Source organism: Podarcis tiliguerta, assembly GCF_965153285.1.
Source record: "Podarcis tiliguerta genome assembly, chromosome: 1".
NCBI classification, from domain to species: domain Eukaryota; kingdom Metazoa; phylum Chordata; class Lepidosauria; order Squamata; family Lacertidae; genus Podarcis; species Podarcis tiliguerta.
The window spans coordinates 54,276,102-54,296,988 of record NC_139534.1 but is presented as its reverse complement, the minus strand read 5'-3'; the positions used below and the strand labels follow the sequence as shown (position 1 = coordinate 54,296,988).

General features: G+C 42.2%; 3 protein-coding genes across 3 annotated transcripts; all 3 read left to right on the top strand.

Annotated features, from left to right (window-relative positions):
* Positions 1-2,870: 2,870 nt before the first annotated feature.
* On the top strand, positions 2,871-3,824 carry LOC310679020 (olfactory receptor 10T2-like; the record flags this gene model as incomplete). The annotated part of the gene is made up of 1 exon (XM_083443723.1): positions 2,871-3,824. The coding sequence occupies one exon, from the start codon at positions 2,871-2,873 to the stop codon at positions 3,822-3,824; it is 954 nt and encodes a 317-aa protein (XP_083299849.1).
* A 4,605-nt stretch (positions 3,825-8,429) lies between these two features.
* On the top strand, positions 8,430-12,467 carry LOC310683941 (olfactory receptor 5G9-like; the record flags this gene model as incomplete). Its single annotated transcript, XM_083454430.1, has 3 exons — positions 8,430-8,441; positions 10,425-11,451; positions 12,355-12,467. The coding sequence occupies 3 exons, from the start codon at positions 8,430-8,432 to the stop codon at positions 12,465-12,467; spliced, it is 1,152 nt and encodes a 383-aa protein (XP_083310556.1).
* Positions 12,468-14,493: 2,026 nt separating this feature from the next.
* On the top strand, positions 14,494-15,438 carry LOC310679105 (olfactory receptor 5AP2-like; the record flags this gene model as incomplete). Its single annotated transcript, XM_083443875.1, has 1 exon — positions 14,494-15,438. The coding sequence occupies one exon, from the start codon at positions 14,494-14,496 to the stop codon at positions 15,436-15,438; it is 945 nt and encodes a 314-aa protein (XP_083300001.1).
* Positions 15,439-20,887: the final 5,449 nt, after the last annotated feature.

Here is a 20,887-nt window from a genome sequence, read left to right as displayed (position 1 = left end):
GTGGAGCGCTGAACTTAAGATTGGAAAAATGAGAGGCAGAAATTGAAATTGACACAGAAGAAGAGAAGAGAAGCATCTAGTCCAATATCCTGTTCTCACAGTGGGCAACTGCAAGCCTCTGGGAAACTAGCAAGTGGGACCTGCACACAAGAGCCCTCTTCCCTCTTGTAGCTTCTAGCAAGTGGTATTCAGAACCATTACTGCCTCTGACTATGGAGGCAGAGCACAGCCATCAAGGCTAGTAGCCACACATAGCTGCCTTCTCCATGGATTTGTCCAATCATCCTTTGAAGCTGTCCAGGTCGGGTGCAAGAAGCCTTTAGAGCTCCCTTCTCAGGTAGGGAGGGGAAAACCTAAGATCCTTTGAGACCCAATACACACCTTCAAAGCTTCCCTTGGGGATTCAAATATGGAGGCTCCAACAAAATTCCCATTCATTCAGACTTTATTTAGTAATGGTTTACAGGGCAGAATTCAAAGAGTCTATGAGAGCATTTCCTGTGTGGTAAGATATATGTCAACTTAACCATTCATCCTTTACCCATTCGCCTTCTCCCACGCTAGCATCCTACAATCTCTCATCCTACCACAGACCTTGGACATACTTACTCAACCCATTTTTCACTGTACATTTTAGAACCCTCCTTGTACTTTATATAGAGTGGCTTATAATTTTAACATTCAGATGTTCGCTGTTAGCAGGCTTAGTGAAACCCAAAAGTTTTGTGGCCTGACCACAAAACTGGTAAGACAATGTAAGGTGGAACCAAATGTGTACAGGTGTTCTTTTGCTGCAACAGCACTCACTCCATGAAATTTGCAAATACAGGAGATGGTTGTGGCTTTTATTCATCCTGTGCTCAGAGCAAATACAGGAGCAAATACAGGAGATGGTTGTGGCTTTTATTCATCCTGTGCTCAGAGCAAATCCTTGATCCCAAACTCATTTCGGCTGAGTGAGTCAAGGCAGCCCATGATTCTCTTAGGTCAATCCCACCTGGAGCAATCCAGTGTTTGTCAAAATGGAGAGGCAGTCAGGTGATGAGGAGAGTGGGAAGGAGATGATGTAGTCAGACAATCCCACCTCCATTGTCTCCCTTTCCCCCCACTACATATTGCCAACCACATGTTTCATTAGGGCTTAATACCCTGGTTGAACCTGGGCTAGGAGGGGGAAGTGAGACAAGGTCACCAACCACACTGAGTTGTATAACCCTGATTACACCTTCTCAGGTGGGGCAGGAAGACACACTGACCACATGTTCAATTAGAGCAGCCTTTTTCAACCTATGGGTCCCCAGATGTTGTTTGTCTACAACTCCCATCACCCCTACCTAGCAAGGCCAGAGCTCAGGGATGATGGGAGTTGTAGTCCAGCAACATCTGGGGACCCACAGGTTGAGAACTGCTGAATTAGAGCTTAAACTGTTATGTTTTTAATTACAGCCTTTATAAAACTCCTGATTAAATTTAGGGTCCAGGTTGCCTTGGGTTCAGATCAATCTCATGCAGACTGCAGCCTAATCATGATTCTTGAAATTATTTATTTCACAAAATGTATCTAATGTTTCAAAGTAAAAAAAAAAACAAAAACAACCCTCAAAGCAGTTTCTAAAACAATGGTTTAAAAAATCAAGATTGCCAAATTGGGCCAGGGCCAAATTATGAGTACTGTGCACGGCCCTAGTTTTTAACCACATGGGCAATTGAAAAGAAAGACAATTTATCTCTCTACAACTTAGGTGAGAAAGCAAAATTTATTACTGTTTAGGATCTATAAAAAGACACACCGTTTCAGTCTAAATAACATGACACATTATATTTTTGCATTTTTTCTTTTTAAAATGTCATAAACTTGGGGAATAAACATAATTTTAAAGAAGAAATAAATTCAAAACATTTATATCAATACTCAGCTTTATTGACCAAACCCTTCTCCTTTATCATCTAACTCCAGAGCGGAATTATTCTATCTAAGTTTTGCATACTCTGTATTATCTGGAGAATATGTTCCCAAGTGGTGAACCAGTGCTTATATTAATTGCATAGTATCAAAGTGGGGTCTCCCACAACTGCAGAGCTGCGTTATTCTAGCTGGAGGTAAGATACAGGAGATGGTAGCATCCATCTCTTCATGCATTCAAGCTAGTCTCCATTTAGTTTCAGTGCTCATTTTAAAAATGCACCAGGAACGGAGTTGCTCTTAAAGCCTAAGAGAGTAACAGAAGCTACATGAGGAACAAGTCAGAAAATCTGCTTGTATTGGAGGGTTTCTTCAGTCCTATACCATCTGTTAGGATTAGACGAAGCATCTTTTTTACCTGTGTTATGTAAGAAAGTCTAAGAAGACAGAGATCATTTCTTTTCAAAGTGCTACTCAGCCAGAAAATAGGTGACAGGGGATGGTTCACTGCAGGAGACGAGGGAGAAATTTGGGCTTCTTCACACTTGAATGCGAAACGACATAGTTTGCTATTGTTAAAGCAATGCACAGGCCAAAACATACCTGTCCTTCAAAATTTCCACTTCTTTGAACTTTCTCATGAAAGGTGCTCATAAATATCCATATATACATGAAAGACAACATATATAGATTAATTATATTTGGCAACTTTGCCTACAGATTTGTGCATATTAGGAACAAATGGATACTAAACTGCTTATAAATTTATAAAAAAACGCTTGGTGAAGATTCAAAAAATGAGAAACTGATATAGATAGATTTGTCCAGCCATACATTTGCAGTAATTCCAATGTATTTCAAAACCTCGAGGCAGAGTTAATGCCAAGGGTTGGATCAGAAAGATTTTTTAAAACTAGTAAGACTTCACTTCCTTTTTCCTTACAGGTCAGATAACATTATTGGTAACATGAATAAGGGAAATGACAGCTCAGTGACTGAATTTCTCTTGCTGGGCTTTTCTGTCTTTGGAAGGAAACCAACTCTACTCTTCCTAGGTTTCTCTCTTATATATGGCACGATCCTGGTCTTCAACCTCACCATCATGTCTGTCATCCTGTTCGACCGGACTTTACACAGCCCCATGTACTTTCTACTCTTTGCATTCTCCGCATCAGAAACCTGCAGCACATTTGCCACCATCCCCAAGTTGCTGGTGACCCTGGTGACAGGCAGTCAATCCATTTCCTTTGTCGGGTGTGCCATGCAGCAATTTTGTTTCTTTGGCTTCTCTGCAAGCAACTGTCTCCTGCTTGTTTCTATGGCTTACGATCGGTATGTAGCAATATGCTGCCCACTTCAGTACCATATACTGATGAACAAAAGGGTTTGTACCCAAATGGTAGCTGCTTCGTGTACAATTGGATGTATCATATCACTGAGTATTAATACTCTCATTTTCAGGTTGCCCTTCTGTGGGCCAAATGGAATCAGGCATTTCTTTTGTGATTTCCTACCTGTGCTGAGGCTGGCTTGCATTGATAAATCAGTTTTGCATTTGACTAACATTGCAATCATTATTTTCAGTGCCATTGTTTTGCTGGGCACCGTCATGGTGATGTTTGTCTCATACCTTTACATCATTTCTGCCATCCTAAGGATCCCCTCCAGTGTAGGAAGGCAGAAAGCCTTCTCCACATGTGCCTCCCACCTCACAGTGGTGATAACACACTTTGGGTGTGCATCCTTTGTGTATTTGAGACCCAAGTCTTCCTCATCGCTAGATCAGGAAACATTGATCTCAGTGACTTATGTCTTTCTAACCCCTCTACTGAACCCTGTGATTTATACCTTAAGAAACAGGGAAGTTAAAATAGCCATAAAGAAATTACTAGCGCATTCATTCCATTGTCGGAAACTGTGAACAGAAGGCATTTTGACATTTTGTTAATGGACATCCAAGCTCTGTTGGAGGATGCAGTTGATTCAGCAGGGCCTGCTACTTAACATGAGAGGGTAGCTTGAGAGCATTTTACTGTTGGAAGAAAACTAAATCCCCTCACCCACATTCTCTGGTTCCAGTCCTGATCACATCCCCCAATGACTGCTGTTTACAGTTTTCCAAAATACATGGAATGCCAGTCCACACATTTAACGTTATATGTAGCTTGGCCCTGAATAGCATAATACATTTCTATAGTACAGCTTGCCTATCCAGTTCATCAGTATTTGTCCTTGAGTGATGAATATTAACTTAATGAAGCAGTACACAGTGATTTGTACTGTGAGAATTGCTGTGATTCATACAGAATATAATATGGAAATCCTACGTATGTGCATTTTCACCTTTTAATGACAGAATGGATTGTGTATAATTGTCCCTATTAAACTGGAATGTTGTTCCTAAGCAATGATACTTCTTCTTTTACCATCTAAACCACTGAGCCTAGGGCTTCCCGTTCGGAACGTCGGCAGTTCGAATCCCTGCAAAGCGGTGAGCTCCCGTTGCTCGGTCCCAGCTCCTGCCAACCTAGCAGTTCGAAAGCATGTCAAAGTGCAAGCAGATAAATAGGTACTGCTCCGGCAGGAAGGTAAATGGCGTTTCCGTGTACTGCTCTGGTTTCGGTGTTCGGTTGTGCCAGAAGCAGCTTAGTCATGCTGGACACATAACCCGGAAAAACTGTCTGCAGACAAACGCCGGCTCCCTTTGGCCAGTAAAGTGAGATGAGCGCTGCAACCCCAGAGTCGTCCGTGACTGGACTTAACAGTAAGGGGTCCTTTACCTTTTACTGGCAATGCAAATGAGCCAAATGAAAAGTGATTTGGGCTTGCAGGATCTACTTTCCTTTTTCCTTTAACCCTGAGGCTGAACTACTGGAGCCAGATGTAAAATAATGGCAAGGTTGGAACCAGACATACTTTGAATTAAACAGGGTCCCTCTTTATTGTGCATCACCTTGAGGGAGGTATTTGAAATGTGATTAATAAATCAGTAATAATAATAAGATAAGATAAGATAATAAGAACTGAAACACAGCAATCTTTTGAATTTTTCACTTTTCTGAATTTTGTGATGTTGTTCTACAGCCAAGTAATTGTACAAATTGCATATACTAGTGTGAACTGTGCATAAAAATGACATTTTAGTGAAAATTGCTTTGCGAAATGTAAATCTTGGTCACAACTGAAGGCAAAAATATGAATATTAATAGTAATTCACACAAACATGCAGATGAATTTTCATGAGGAGTATTTTTAAAAATGCAAATCCATGGACATGTTGAGAACTGAACTTAAGAGTCAACAAATGAAAAATGGAGGGGAATTAAAACTGACAGATTCACCCAACCCAGTGCTGAAGATGCAGCTTTTTGTTATAGCCTCTGAAAGCTGAACCGTATTATTAGGAGCCTCCTGAAAAGGGTAAATGAATGTATCAGTTTTTCCTTGGTATTGATGGTTGGTTTTATTCCATTTTAAACTATTGTTTACTCTGGAACCTTATGATGAAGAGTGGGTGAGAAATCTAATAAATAAATATAAATATGTTGTTGTTGTTGTTGTTGTTGTTGTTGTTGTTGTTAGAATCATAGAATGGTAGAGTTGGAAGGGACCCCAAGGGCCATCTAGTCCAACTCCCTGCAATGCAGGGGGTTGTTGTTAGTATTCAACACAGGTTTGCTGTCCTGGGATCATAAATTCACAAATGTATTTTATAGCTTTCTCCTGGAAATGTGATTATATAGGATTGCAACATTATTCTTCATTTTCAGATCATTACTAGATGATTACAGGGAAACCTCTATTTGCGACCATAATCCATTCTGGAGGTCCGTCCGGAGGTCAAAATGGGTCGCTGGGAAAGGTGTCGTGCACAGGCGCAGGCGGCGATTACCCACTTCTGTGCATGTACAAACAGCGATCGTCGCTCCTACGCATGCGCGAATAGCGGCAAACTCACCGGTTACTTCCGGGTTTGCCTCGGTCGCGACTTGGAATGACCGTAAGAAGAGGCATTGGTAAAGCCTCTCCTCCTTCCGGAGGGGAGGGATTGTGAGCAGGAACCGATTCCCACGTTACGCAAGGGGCGATCCGGCCCCTGCCCTGCTATTGTCGCTGGCGCGCCACGCCTCCCAGAAGGGCACCCAATCGGGTGGCAGCTCGGGGGCGTGGTTTAGCCGCTCAAATGCAGCCGCGCCAGCTCTCCCCTCCATTGTGCTGCTGATTTCCATGAGTCACCCACCCACCACTCCCTTTAGTGCGTAGCTGCTCGCTGGACCTTGCTATGGACCTTTGGTTGGTTGCCCTGGTTGCCCAGGGGGGCTGGTAGGAGTTTTTTCCAATTGGCAAATTGGCACCGGCTTCTTGGTTTTTTTCGCCTACCTCGTTGCAATCGCCACAACTTTCTTGGTATTTGGCGGTTAGGCATTGGGATGTGTTGTTGGTGTATGGAAGGGCAAGGTGTGGCCATCGCCTACCCCTTCACTTATGGGTATTCCGTTAAAGGAATCCGGCGGTCGTGGAACCTGTCCGATGCCCTGTGTGGCTAGGGGCCATGGCACGACCCCCGGTGACATCAGGGGAGAGCTTATAGTTGTACTTGCATCAACAGGCCCCCCCTACTGGTGGTTAACCCTCGTCAGACTCACCCCTCTCTTGAGTGGGTGGAGTCAAAATTTGCTGTTGTCCAATGTCTAAGCCAATACCTCTCGCGCGGGGGACGGGTCCTTGAATCACAAGCAGAGGTTTGACTGTACTGTGCATGTATTATTAACATGTTAGACATTTCCATGCTGAAGCAAGGTTGGGGACATGCTTTTATCTCTGCTGAATCTGGCCTTGCATCTCCTTCCTGTGACATCTGTGTGTTCAGTGTGCTTGTCTGCCATGGAATCCCAGCACCAGCACCAGCACCTGCTTGCAAGTAGAGGCTCTGTGTGTGATTGACGCACCTATACAGCCATGCATTGGGGTTCCTTTGAAGACACTGATGTTCAAAATAGGGATGTTAGAAAAATGAGATGCAGTGTCAAGGAAGGGGGACGGGTGTTAAAATGACAACTCTGCTCCAGTTTAGCATGGAAATACCCTACATGGTGCAATCAGAAATTCGTTCCATTTGTTTTTCTTCTGCTTCCGTTTAATCATTTTCCATCTTGTGAACTCTTGGTGCACCTGATTGCCATTTGCAAACAATCTCTGGGGTGCAGGTCTCTGCAACTTCAGGACTGAACTATTGCTGTGTGGTATGTACTGTGCACCTGGGATTCATTAGAGTAAATATGAACTCTGCCTTTACCCACAGGATATCGTAGTGTGGTGTGTGTTTTTAACACAACCATAATATATTAATTTTCCATGTATAAAATTAGAGAATCAAGTCTTGCATACAGATCATTAAATCAGAAGGCTTTGAAAAGTTTGTGTTCTCTTGCCCTCTTCCACACTTTCCATACAGTAAGTTCAAAATTATTCCCTAAGTATAATGTGTTTCACTAACAAATAGAGGGGTGGGATGACAGAGAATAGCCCAACTGAAGAAGCTCATAGCCTGGTGGATGAGCATAGGCATTGCACCCAAAGGGCCCCAGGTCCTTTCTCTTGAATCTCCAGGTCAGGCTGTGAAATGTTGGAGACACACTGTTTGTCAGTGTAGGCCAAACTGACCTAGATGGATCACTGGTCTGAATCAGTATAAAGTAGTTAGAGATAGAGAGGAAATCTGTTTGAAACCTATTTATCAATGGAATTTGGCACTTCTGGCCATACTGGATTACTTCTTACATCAGGTATTCTCTTACAACCAAGCCACTGCTGCATTGTCACTTTAAAAAAAATTGCACAACTGATTATATTCAAAATTCTAAACAAAATTACAGAGGGGGGAGCATGTTATATGTGTAAAAGAGTCAAGCCCAATGTGGTACTATATTTTAACTATTAATATGTAAGAATTTTTATACAGTTACAGGCTTTTTTGTATGCCTCTGTTTACATGCTGGTTACTTTAGGGAACCTGGAGTGCATATGCATATAATACCCAAGAAATGTTCGTATTTTTAGTGGAACCGGAGGAAAGGAATACCTTCTTCCTTCTTGACAAGAGCAAAGGAGCGAGAAAAGGAAGAAAGACTCATGTGGATAACTTCAGCATCAAGTTGTTCAGAAGGTTCCATCCCTAAAGGTAGTTTCCAGTGCTTCTGCTTTACTTTACTTCTGAGTAAACTTGCAGAAGGCCTGCCTTCAGACATAAGGCTCGTCCACACTGACCTCTGCTCTGCATTTCTAAGGACAGGTTCCGGCTTTCTGGGTCTGTATCCCAGCTCTTTGTTTAATTTTTGGCCTGCCTCTTTCTCCTTGAAAAACTGTTTACCACTGAATTGGAGCAAACAGGAATCCACAGAAAACCCAAAATGTCATAGCTCTGATTCAGCGATAAATATTGGATTTTCCTGGGGAAAGTCACAGAAACAAAAACAAAAAGTGCTCGGACACAGACCAAGAAAGCTTGGACCTGTGCCTAGAAAGCATGGGGCAAAAGGTAAGCCCTAAATCTCACTATTTTCCATACTGAAAGAAGAGGAAGCAGTGAAGAGGTTAGTAGGATGGATTCTATAAAGTTCTCAGACATGTAATGTTTCCACATTAATTTGATGGGGGCTGTTTTACAACCCCTTGCATGCATCTGCAGCGGAAAAGGCAAGCTTTTAAAATTGTGTGCCTGCTTTTTTAATTGATCCTGAGATATCCTTGAGTGTTAAGGTGGTGTGGTGTAGTGTAGTGGTTAAGTACAGTATGGAGAGCCAGTGTGGTGTAGTGGTTAAGAGCGGTGGACTCGTAATCTGGTGAACCGGGTTCACGTCCCTGCTCCTCCACATGCAGCTGCTGGGTGACCTTGGGCTAGTCACACTTCTCTGAAGTCTCTCAGCTCCTCACCTGACAGAGTGTTTGCTGTGGGGGAGGAAGGGAAAGGAGAATGCTAACCGCTTTGAGACTCCTGAAGGGGAGTGATAAAGCGGGATATCAAATCCAAACTCTTCTTCCTCTTCTCTTAAGCTGCTATTGGGACAAAAATGGGATGGGAGGATTTTACTCATGTAACTTTAGGATAGGGAGAACTCTGTTATTGTTACATTAATTTCAAATTGAAGCCTTTTTGTGTTTTGTTTTCTGGAAGCTGTCCTGAAGCTTTATTGAATAGCATAATGAAAATCAGTATCAGTAAATGCCACTTGGGGGAGTTAATAATAGGGAGGGTGGGGCAGGGTAACTTCAGTGATAACTGTGCCTTTTAAAGAACACTGTCTTGTTCACCAGTTTGACGGGGGCTAATTACCCTTCAGCATTCTTTCCTCCCTTTTCTTATACTCACAACCAGGGTGATTTAAAAGAAAAAGATTCTTATCCCACCCTAAGTCTAAGCTGAATTGGTGATTCAAAATATAGAACCAGAAGGTGGTGATTATTGTGCATTAGTCAGTACTGAATGTTTTGTGGCATTGAGGCGAGGCTTCCTTCTTTATTTGAGTTTCCAGAAATAAAACAACATCATCCCAGAACTCTTCTTTACTTGATCCCCTTCCCAGTACACACACACCCTCCCCATGTAAAATGTTCTTAGAAACCTTATCACTGCCAAGCAGTGGGAAAATGTTTTTTAAAAGAGCCTGTAAGCCCTTGGGCAATGCCATAAAAGAAAAGAAAAAAACTAGGAATGAGCAGATCAGGATTAGAAAGGTCTGTAGACATGCAATCTAATCTGCATGTCTATGTTCCCATCCAGCCCATCAAATGTAGACCATGGAGTTTTGTCCAAAATTCTGGAACCAACCAAAATCCTCCCCCATCCTTACCTGTCACCCTGAAAATATTCTTCTACTCCACCTCCCATCAGCTACAGCCAGCATGACTTATGCTCAAGGATTATGAGAGATGTAGTCCAAAAGCATCTCGTAGCCTCCATTCCTGCTCTCCATCTCTGCTTTATGTGATGCTAGTTCTCATGTATAAAAAAAAAAATCTCTTCCACGAGGCTTCTCACTACTAGCAAAATGGCCAAAACATACAGGCATGCATTACATACACCACCTTTCCATAGTTAAAACCATGTTCAATGTGGCTTACAGCATTGGGGGGGGGGTCATGATTACAAACATAACAAAGTAGTCTTGAACAGTAAATAAAACGTTTAAAAGTGCACAACTAAAATATGCAATTTCCACATAAATCATTAGAATATCTAAAATAAAAAATACAAAAATTAATATGAATAACAGCAAAAAAAACCCTCCCAACCCCCACTAAACAATATCCCAGTCCAAGAGTCTCCTCAGCAGCCTCAGCTTTTGTAACTGGGGCCAAACAAAACAAGGAGGCCAAGTATTTACTGCTTAGATACACATCCCTGGAACACAGTCAGAGCACTGACACAGCAACAAATTAGCATAACATGTACATATTAGATAGGTTGGTATTATTCAGCTTTATTTACTTGCTTTCTTCAATTGCCATCTTTGCTCTCCAGGTTCTTGATGCTGAAAAGATGGACAAGCAGAATAATCACAGCAGGGTGACGGAATTCATCTTGCTGGGATTCACTGATGACCCAAAGGTGCAGATTGCCCTCTTCTTGCTATTTCTAGCCATCTATGTTATCACTGTGACTGGAAGCCTCAGCCTGATTGTGCTGATCAGGACTTACTCCCACCTGCACACTCCCATGTACTTCTTCCTCTGCCACTTATCATTCACAGACCTCTGCTATACCTCTGCTATAGCCCCCAAGATGCTGGTGAGCTACTTGGTGGGTGATAAAACCATCTCTTATGCTGGCTGTGCTGCTCAGCTGTGCTCATTTGCTGCCTTTGTGAGTACCGAGTGTTTCCTTTTGGCTGTGATGGCATTTGACCGCTACATGGCTATTTGTAACCCACTTCTGTACTCTGCTGTCATGTCCCAAAGAGTGTGCAGCTGCCTGGTTGTAGGATCGTATGCAGCTGGTTTTGCCAACTCAGCACTGCAGACAGTATGTATATTCAGATTATCCTACTGTGGACACAACATCATCAAACATTTCTTCTGCGATATCCCTAAACTTCTGAAGCTTTCCTGCTCTGAAACCTTCCTTTCAGAGTCACTGTCAGTCTTTGCATCTGGAGCAGTTGCTATGACCTCTCTTTCAGCCATTATTATCTCCTACTTCTGCATTTTATCTGCCATCCTGAAAATACACTCTATCAAGGGCAGACACAAGGCCTTCTCCACTTGTGCTTCTCACTTGACCTCAGTGGCTCTGCTTTATGGAACGGGAACCTTTATGTATATACATCCCAACTTGAAATCTGGACTAGATGGTAATATGGTGGTTTCTGTAGTTTACACATTAGTGATACCCATGCTCAACCCCCTAATCTATAGTTTGAGAAACAAAGAGGTGAAAGAGGCCATTAGAAAAGCCACAACAAAAATGAAAGAACATCCTCCTTCCAAAAGCATTGAGGGAAATGATGGTAACCAATGTCGCACCCCAAGACTGAACAATTTAAACCAAGGTAAGATTACATAGATGCATTACACTGTTCCAGACCATTGGTTCAACTTGCTCGCTATTCTCTACTTTAACTGGTGATAGCTCTCCAGGGTTTCAGACATAGCTCTCCCTGCCCTACCTGGAGACACTGAACCTGGGACCTTCTGCATGCAAAGCAGATCCTCTACTATTGACTAATAATAATAATAATAATAATAATAATAATAATAATAATAATTTTATTTATACCCCATCCATCCAGCTGGGTTGCCCCCACCACTCTGGGTGGCTTCCAACACACGTAAAAATCAAAATCAAAATCAAATATTAATAGATTCAGTTAGGTAGCCGTGTTGGTCTGACACAGTCAAAATATATATAAAAATAAAAAATTGTCCAGTAGCACCTTAGAGACCAACTAAGTTTGTTCTTGGTATCATGCACACGAAAGCTAATACCAAGAACAAACTTAATTGGTCTCTAAGGTGCTACTGGACAATTTTTTATTTTTATATATATTCAAACATTAATAGTAACAATCTGATCCAATATAAAAAGTTGCACTAACTTTAAAATAAACCATTTTCAATAATCCAGTAGAATTACAGTTCTTCCCTCAACTACATAGTTGTGTTACATGAACAAAGAAAGTTAGATCCCTTTCCTTAGTCTGACCCCATCTGGGATGCTAGTATCTTTATGCATATCTTCTTAATAATGACGACCTTATCCTTAAACTGAGTTACAATGAATCAGTTATGACCACCTTCTACAACGTGATAATCACTTCAAGGAAGTCAGAGCATTTCTGTGTCACAGTGTTATTTCATTGTGATTCCTTCCATTGACGTTGTTGCTCAAGATCCTATCCATTCTCTTTCACTAGCTACTGAACATTTCTCAATATGTCACATTCTTTTTTCAGACACAACACCCAACTTTCCCTTGTTTTCAGAGGGAACTGTGGGTCACGGGGCCTCGGCACGCAATTCCACAAGACCTCACCAGAATAGCGGGATGGGCGAATTGTCTGCATAGGTGCTGCCTCATGGGATTCTGCTGCCCAAGGTGGCTGCTTCAGCCCACCTTATGGGCGGACCAGCCCTAGCCATTGGTCATACTGGGTGGAGCTGATGGGAACTGGAGTGAAAAAACAGCTGGCAGGGCGTAGGTTCTCCATCCCTGCCATAAATGAAACAGATGTCAAGGTTCTGAGACATACATTCATGTGTAACATATCGTTCGATCCAAATATAAGGTAAGAGAATATAATAAACTGGAAACCCCAAGGGAGTGGAGAAAAGTAAACTATGGTGCCCTGTGCATTCATTTTAATTGCTGTGTGCCTTTAATTGAGTACTGAGACGTTCAAGGCATAAAGTACTCAAGAGATTATCTAAAGCAGATATTATAAATACCCCATTCTATTAATTCTACCCTACCTGGTTTTTCTGCTGTAACTTGCATTACTTAGATCAGGTGGGTCTTGGGTAATAACTCTGTGACAGCCAGTGATTAGGAATTAAAGGTTCCTACTGTTCTTCTCTGTCATCAATAGTAATTAACTTTGTGTTTACTTCCATCTTTTGCAAATTATGAAAAATATTTCAACAGAAGTACTATGTCTGTTTGGTGAGCTGCATATATGAGGAGCTTTTGTATGGGGTAAATGTACACAGTTGGAGTAATTTAACAGTAGTGTTAATACTAGGGTGATATATTATGTAGTTTTGCATTTCAAAGCTCTAGAACCTAAGCTGGAGTAAGATCCATGGTAGACAATGTATTTACCATGCGTGTGTTTCCAGGACCATGGGAAGAAGGTGAGTTGGCCTTTTCTCTAGGCACTATTTTCCCGTGGAAATCCTCTCCGATCTGCTAGTATTTACCCCCAAAGATGCCATTTGACTCCCACTGATATTATCCACATTTTCCATGAGAAATAAAAAGTTTATTGCAGATCCAGCCACAGCACCCCCCACCCCTGTGGACAAAGACATTGAGCACAGATATTTGGAACAAACTTGACACGACAACCTTTTGGGATTGGAAAGGTGGCCACACCTTTATTGAATACAGATATAGGTAGACTTTGGCTCAGGCATTGGATCGATTATCAACCTCTGGGTGGAAGGCTGAAGTTTGAAGGGGCTTTTACTATGTTCACAGCTTATTTCTCACAGCAAATTGGAAAATTCATAGAGATAGTTCCCTTTGAAGTCAGTAAGACTCAGTATTCACAACAGTTTGCAGCTTAAAGAAATTCAAGTGGTCCAAATTGCATTGCAGTCTTTTTATAGTAATAGCTTTATAATCAATTTATAAAGCACCATGCACACTCAAAACCCAGTTTTTTTTAAAAAAAAAAGAAAAAAGCAGGCTTCCAAAACACCTGAGCAAGAAAAAGATAAGCAAAAGAAAGGGGGTTAAAGAAAAGGGAGATAATGCAAGACCTATCAGCCCAAATTGTAAAGTATCGTTTAATGAAGGGAGGATAGTAAAAATGAAATGAAAGTAGGTGAAAATAAAATTAGAAATGGGAGAGGGTTTTTTCACTGTCATTAGATCAAATGTATTTTTCCAGAATTAGAATATGCACAACAGCTTGATTATTGATCCACATTTGTCATGATTATGACAACATTGAAAAAGTCCCACCATCACCTTCAGAGTAACAGTGCTATGTAGAACTCTTCTGCAGCTCTGCCGCAATAAGAAAGATAATGCAAAGTGGAATCAGACTCCCTCCCAGCTCACACTGCTTCTAATGTTATCCTTCTAACTAAAGATTTTAAAAGAGTACTTTTAGAGTTGCTGAAAAGCAAGCACAGAGATCAACTCTTTGATTCATTGCACAGTGACAGCAGAAATTAAGCTATGATGTCCATTTCACATCCTTTTCTATCCTGTATGTTTGAAATGTACTTTTGAATTTGGAAGCTGGTTAGCTCCAGTTGATCAAATTTGCAATTTGTGCTGCAAATAAATCTTCGAGTCTAGCTATTTTCTTCCTTTCAAGTTTCCATTTTTACCTCTCCCTGGCAGGTGGAAAGACCTAGAATAAATGACCGCAAAAAATCAAACCCAAGTGACTGTGTTCATATTCTCAGGATTCACAGATCATCCAGAATTGCAAGCTATCCTCTTTATCACATTCCTGGTGATTTACACCATCACTCTGGGTGCAAATCTAGGGATGATCATCTTGATCAGGATGGATCAACAGCTACAAACCCCAATGTACTTCTTTCTCAGTCACTTGGCTTTCCTGGATGCCAGCTACTCTTCTGCGGTTACTCCAAAAGCCATATGGGACCTTTTAGCTGAAAGGAAAACCATTTCCTTTGCTGGGTGTGCAGCACAGTTTTACATGTTTGATGGTCTAGTGATGACTGAATTCTTCCTACTGTCTGTGATGGCATATGATCGCTATGTGGCCATCTGCAACCCATTGCTTTATTACCTAGTTATGTCTAAGAAGTTCTGCACTGCGGCAGTGGCCGGTGTATATATCTATGGCTTTGCGAGTTCAGTGGTTCAAACAGCCTTGACTTTTCAGATGTCCTTCTGCAGATCAAATGTCATCAATCATTTCTACTGCAATGACCCACCGCTTCTTGCTTTGTCCTGCTCTGACACTCGACCGAAGGAAATCCAGCTTTTAGCTCTATCTGCTATCAACTTATGCAGTTCCCTCTCGGCAATCATCGTCTCCTATGTCTACATTCTGACCGCCATCTTTGGGAAACACTCTGCAGGTGGGAGTCAAAGAGGCTTCTCCACATGCGCCTCACACATGACAGCTGTGATCATTTTCTATGGCACCCTCTTCTTCATGTATCTTCAACCCAGCTCGGCTCATTCTCTGAACTATGACAAAGTGGTGTCAGTTTTTTATGCTGTTGTTATCCCTATGCTGAACCCTCTGATCTACAGCTTGAGGAACAAAGAAGTGAAGGGGGCCTTGAAGAGAGTGATGGGAAGAAATTGTTTCCATAGTATGGTTTAAATAAAGTGCAACCCTGGTCCTGTGTTTAAAAAATAGTAGTATTACAGTTGACCAACTCTACAATTTTATGATTCTGTGACCCTGAGATAAATGCTACGCTGATTACCATTTCAGAGCTGTGTTTAGTGATAAAGACCTGGGGTGCCCTCCAGATCCCATCAACCAATGCTCAGGGGTGATATAAACCACAACTTTGAGAGGGCACCATGTTGGCTTCCCTTGGAAGGGAATTGTCAAGGCTACGGGAAAGCTATTTCTCCCCCAGTGGCAGCAAGAGCAGGGGAAACAAGGCAAAGTCCTTTTTAATGAGTTTTATTCAATACTAATAGCAAGAGACAAAAGAATGCAACAAGTCTTAACAACGGCATTGCTCCAAACTGGGCTCCTCCTCCCTCCTTTCTAGCAACAGCAACTTCCCTTACAATGGCCACTTGTGGCCAAATGTCTCTGATTATGTTGTTCCTGCACTCTTAATGAATGACACATTCTGGGAAAAGGATGACCATCTGTACTGCCTCCACCACCACAAGTGGTTATCCATCTATTGGATTTTCTGGTGAAAGGCAGCTGTCACCTTTGGAATGGCAGGATGGCCAGCCAACTGGTCATTCAAGCCCCTATGGGATGTACCTTGGATATAGATGAGCAAATCTGCCAATTTAAGTTTCTCATATTTCCAGTTGTCCACATTTCTACATCAGTTTGTATTTTTTAAAGTCCTCATGAAAATTCTGCAGCATTCTAGTTTGAATTTCCCCGTATCTGATTTACACATATTTGAAAATCTATTTTCTCTCATGGATTTTTGTATGATGTTTTCAGTAGTGATGCATTTGTAGGCATACTTTCCCCTAATCTATGCATTTTTGTACACATCACGTAACTGCACTGCAAAATTCAGAGAAATGCAAATTTCGATACATCAGTGTGTTTCATTGTTTCAGAAAGTGCAAATTAGATGGGTTCGCCTTTGAATGCAAACTGAATTGTATTTCTCCCCCATCACTAGTCATGGAGATGACTTCTCCCCTCTGTTTACTAGCCATGGGTGTTCCATAGGATGCTGCACATACTGTCCTGACCTGCTCAAATTTCCTGCTGGACAAGAGGGCTTCAGGTGCCAAACCACTGAAGTCAGTAATGTCTATCACATCCTTTTCTACTCATATTACACCTGCATTCACTGATGCTTCAGAGTACACAATGACTATCTGTTCTAAAAGTGTTTAAGTTGGAGTCAAAACTCTTTGACTATGGGTCTTGTGTGAAATGGGGTTTACTAGCCCTCCTTTCCCATTCTTCCCTTCCTAAGCAAAAACAGCATAATCATGGTCAGATTATAATGGTACAATTTAAGTCATTGCACTAGGGCCCATGCCTATCTGAGGGCTAATACTCTGAGCTTTTTTTATTATTATTTAAAAAATAGCCCATTCCCACCTTTCAATGTTTTTAGCCAATGAGTGTCCCAATCAAGGGACGTAATAGTCCCCCTCTGCTCTGCCTTGGTCAAACCACACCTGGGATACTGTGTCCAGTTCTGGGCAGCACAATTTAAGAAGGATATTGACAAACTGGAATATGTGTAAAGGAGGGCGACCACGATGATCAAGGGTCTGCAAACCAAGCATTTGGAGGAACAGTTGAGGGAATTGGGTATGTTTAGCCTTGTAAAGAGGAGGCTGAGAGGAGATATGATAGCCATCTTTAAATATTTAAAGGGCTGTCACATGGTAGATGGAGCAATCTTGTTTTATCCTAACAAGGGCTCTCTCTCCTCTCTTTCTGTCTCCCCCCCCCCAACCCTTACGCACTCCTCAGAGATGAAGTGGGGGTCTGGTAGGGAACATAGTTATTAGTCCCTCCCCCTCCAGAAAAAAAGAATAAACAACAAAAGTGCTGGTCAATTCTCTGAGAAAGCAAAATACACACACACACACACACTGAGGCAAGCAAGGGGAGAACAACAAATCTACCTTGATTTCAGCAAGGCATTTGACAAGGTGCTCCATGATATTCTTGTAAAGAAGCTGGTAAAATGCGGTCTTGACTATGCTACCACTCAGTGGATTTGTAACTGGCTGACTGACTCAACCCAAAGGGTGCTCATCAATGGTTCCTCTTCATCCTGGAGAAGAGTGACTAGTGGGGTGCCACAGGGTTCTGTCTTGGGCCCGGTCTTATTCAACATCTTTATCAACGACTTGGATGATGGACTCAAGGGCATCCTGATCAAATTTGCAGATGACACCAAACTGGGAGGAGTGGCTAACACCCCAGAGGACAGGATCACACTTGACAGATTAGAGAACTGGGCCAAAACAAACAAGATGAATTTTAACAGGGAGAAATGTAAAGTATTGCACTTGGGCAAAAAAAATGAGAGGCACGAATACAAGATGGGTCACACCTGGCTTGAGAGCAGTACATGTGAAAAGGATCTAGGAGTCTTGGTTGACCACAAAGAAGATTCCACCTAAACATTAGGAAGAACTTCCTGACAGTAAGAGCTGTTCGACAGTGGAATTTGCTGCCAAGGAGTGTGGTGGAGTCTCCTTCTTTGGAGGTCTTTAAGCAGAGGCTTGACAACCATATGTCAGGAGTGCTCTGATGGTGTTTCCTGCTTGGCAGGGGGTTGGACTCGATGGCCCTTGTGGTCTCTTCCAACTCTATGATTCTATGATTCTATGAACAGAACAAAAATAAATTATCCAAATTAGTACCTAAAAGGTTAAAAGGGAAACAGTCTCATTTTAAAAATGAGTACAGCAATCCCATAATTTATGTGCATTTAACTTGTCCACATTCAGTTTTATGTGTGTGGCAATTTTTAAAAATAAAAAGGGGAAGGAAGGCAGATGGGGTTCCAAGAAAAAATGCCTTTGGCAATCCTTCCGGCCATTGAACACAATGGGGTTTGACTATACACAATTTTGGCTTTAGGCAACGTCCCTGGAGCGTAACCCCTGTGTAAATTGTGGACTTACACAGTACATTTCCGAGCACAATTCAGAGTTTTGGTGTTGACCTTTAAAGCCCTAAATGGCCTCGGCCCAGTATACCCGAAGGACGGAAAACCCGCTAGACGAAAGGGCTTTCCGTTTTGGAGATGCTTCGCAAAACGAATTTGCTATGGGCTTTCTTTGCAAGACGAAAATGTCTTGCGAGTTCCTGCGGGGTTTTTTCCCCTCTCCCCCCCCTTTCCCAAGCCGCTAAGCCGCTTAACAGCTGATCGCTAAGCCGCTTAACAGCTGATCGCTAAGCCGCTTATCAGCTGATCCACTAAGCCCGCTAAGCCGTTAATAGCCTTTTAGCAGCTAATCCGCTAATCCCTTAAACCTTTAATAGCCGCTAATAACCGCTAAACCGCTAATAGCGCTAATCCGCTAATGGGCTTGCTTCGCAAGACGAAAAAAACCGCAAGACGAAGAGACTCGCGGAACGGATTCTTTTCGTCTTGCAAGGCACCACTGTATACAGTTTTACCTTGGTTCGTGAACGCCTTGTGAATCGAACTTTTTGGCTCCCAAACGCCGCAAACCCGGAAGTGAGTGTTCCGGTTTGCGAACATTTTTTGGAAGCCGAACGTCCGATGCTGCTTCCAATTGGCTACAGTTACTGATGACTCCGTAACTTATAAAGTAGCACTATAGTGGTACCTTGGGTTACGAACTTAATTCGTTCTGGAGGTCCGTTCTTAACTGGAAACTGTTCTTAACCTGAGGTACCACTTTAGCTAATGGGGCCTTCCGCCGCCGCCGCCCGATTTCTGTTCTCATCCTGAAACAAAGTTCTTAACCTGAGGTACTATTTCTGGGTTAGTGGTGACTGTAACCTGAAGCGCCTGTAACCTGAAGTACCACTGTATATGCGTTGGCAGCTAAGAAGATCAGGAGAAAAGAACTAGATAAAATAGTGGTCAATTGCAAAGGTGATGCGGACATTTAAGCTGGCACATTCTACCTGAGAACCCCTTGCTATTCTATTGTATTCAACAAATAATTCTTAGGAGATGTGATCGTGGTTTATTGTATCTGGAGTGCTGGATGTTTTTATGGTTATTGTTGCTTTTCTTTTAGTTCCCTTTGTGAATGATGCCATGGCCTTTGGCTAGTGCAATAAAGTTTGTGATGATAATGATTGTTTGTGCCCGCCCTGTGGAATGCCCTCCCTTCAGATGTGAAGGAAATAAGCAGCTATCCTATCTTTAAAAGACATCTGAAGGCAGCCCTGTTTAGGGAAGTTTTTAATATTTAATGCTGTTTTGTTTTTAACACTTGATTGGAAGCCACCCAGAGTAGCTGGGGAAACTCAGCCGGATGGGCGGGGTATAAATTATTATTATTATTATTATTATTATTATTATTATTATTATTATTATCATTATTATCATTATTATCATTATTATCATTATTATTGCAGGAGCTTCCTGCAGCCAATCGGAAGCCGCGCCTTGGTTTCCGAACATTATGGAAGTCAAACGGACTTCCGGAATGGATTACGTTCGACTTCTGAGGTACCACTGTACTGATATTTCAGTCTTTGGAGAATTGCATAAATTTCACCAAAGCTTTGCTCTTTAAATGGGGGTGGGGGGGGCAGAAACAGGCTCCAGTAGGTGTTTGTGAACTTTAAAAGGATGGGTGGAAACAGTTACCATTAACTTTTTCTCTATACTCATTGACAATTGGAAAGGGGCATGGCTTTTCTTTTTTTTAGTAATCCCTCCTCTTTATCAAAATCCTGTTTAACATTGGACTCACTACAAACTTTTCCCACTGCCTTTCAATAAAACAGCCATCCGTGGCACAAGAACAGGCAGCTTCTGAGAATATAGAGTGTAATATAACTTACTGCACCTGCACAGCCTCTAGTACCGGACTTCTTGTATATCAGCAAACTTGCCGGGTAGATGTCTCCGAGTAGCCTGGAGAAGAGGAGGTTAAGGGATGATATGATAGCCATGTTCAAATATATAAAAGGATGTCACATAGAGGAGGGAGACAGGTTGTTTTCTGCTGCTCCAGAGAAGCGGACATGGAGCAATAGATCCAAACTACAAGAAAGAAGATTCCACCTAAACATTAGGAAGAACTTCCTGACAGTAAGAGCTGTTCGACAGTGGAATTTGCTGCCAAGGAGTGTGGTGGAGTCTCCTTCTTTGGAGGTCTTTAAGCAGAGGCTTGACAACCATATGTCAGGAGTGCTCTGATGGTGTTTCCTGCTTGGCAGGGGGTTGGACTCGATGGCCCTTGTGGTCTCTTCCAACTCTATGATTCTATGATTCTATGATTCTATGACCTCCATCGTTCTGCTCCAGCGCCGAGGGCCTTCTGGTGGTTCCCTCATTGCGAGAAGCAAAGCTACAGGGAACCAGGCAGAGGGCCTTCTTGGTAGTGGCGCCCGCCCTGTGGAACACCCTCCCATCAGATGTCAAATAGATAAACAA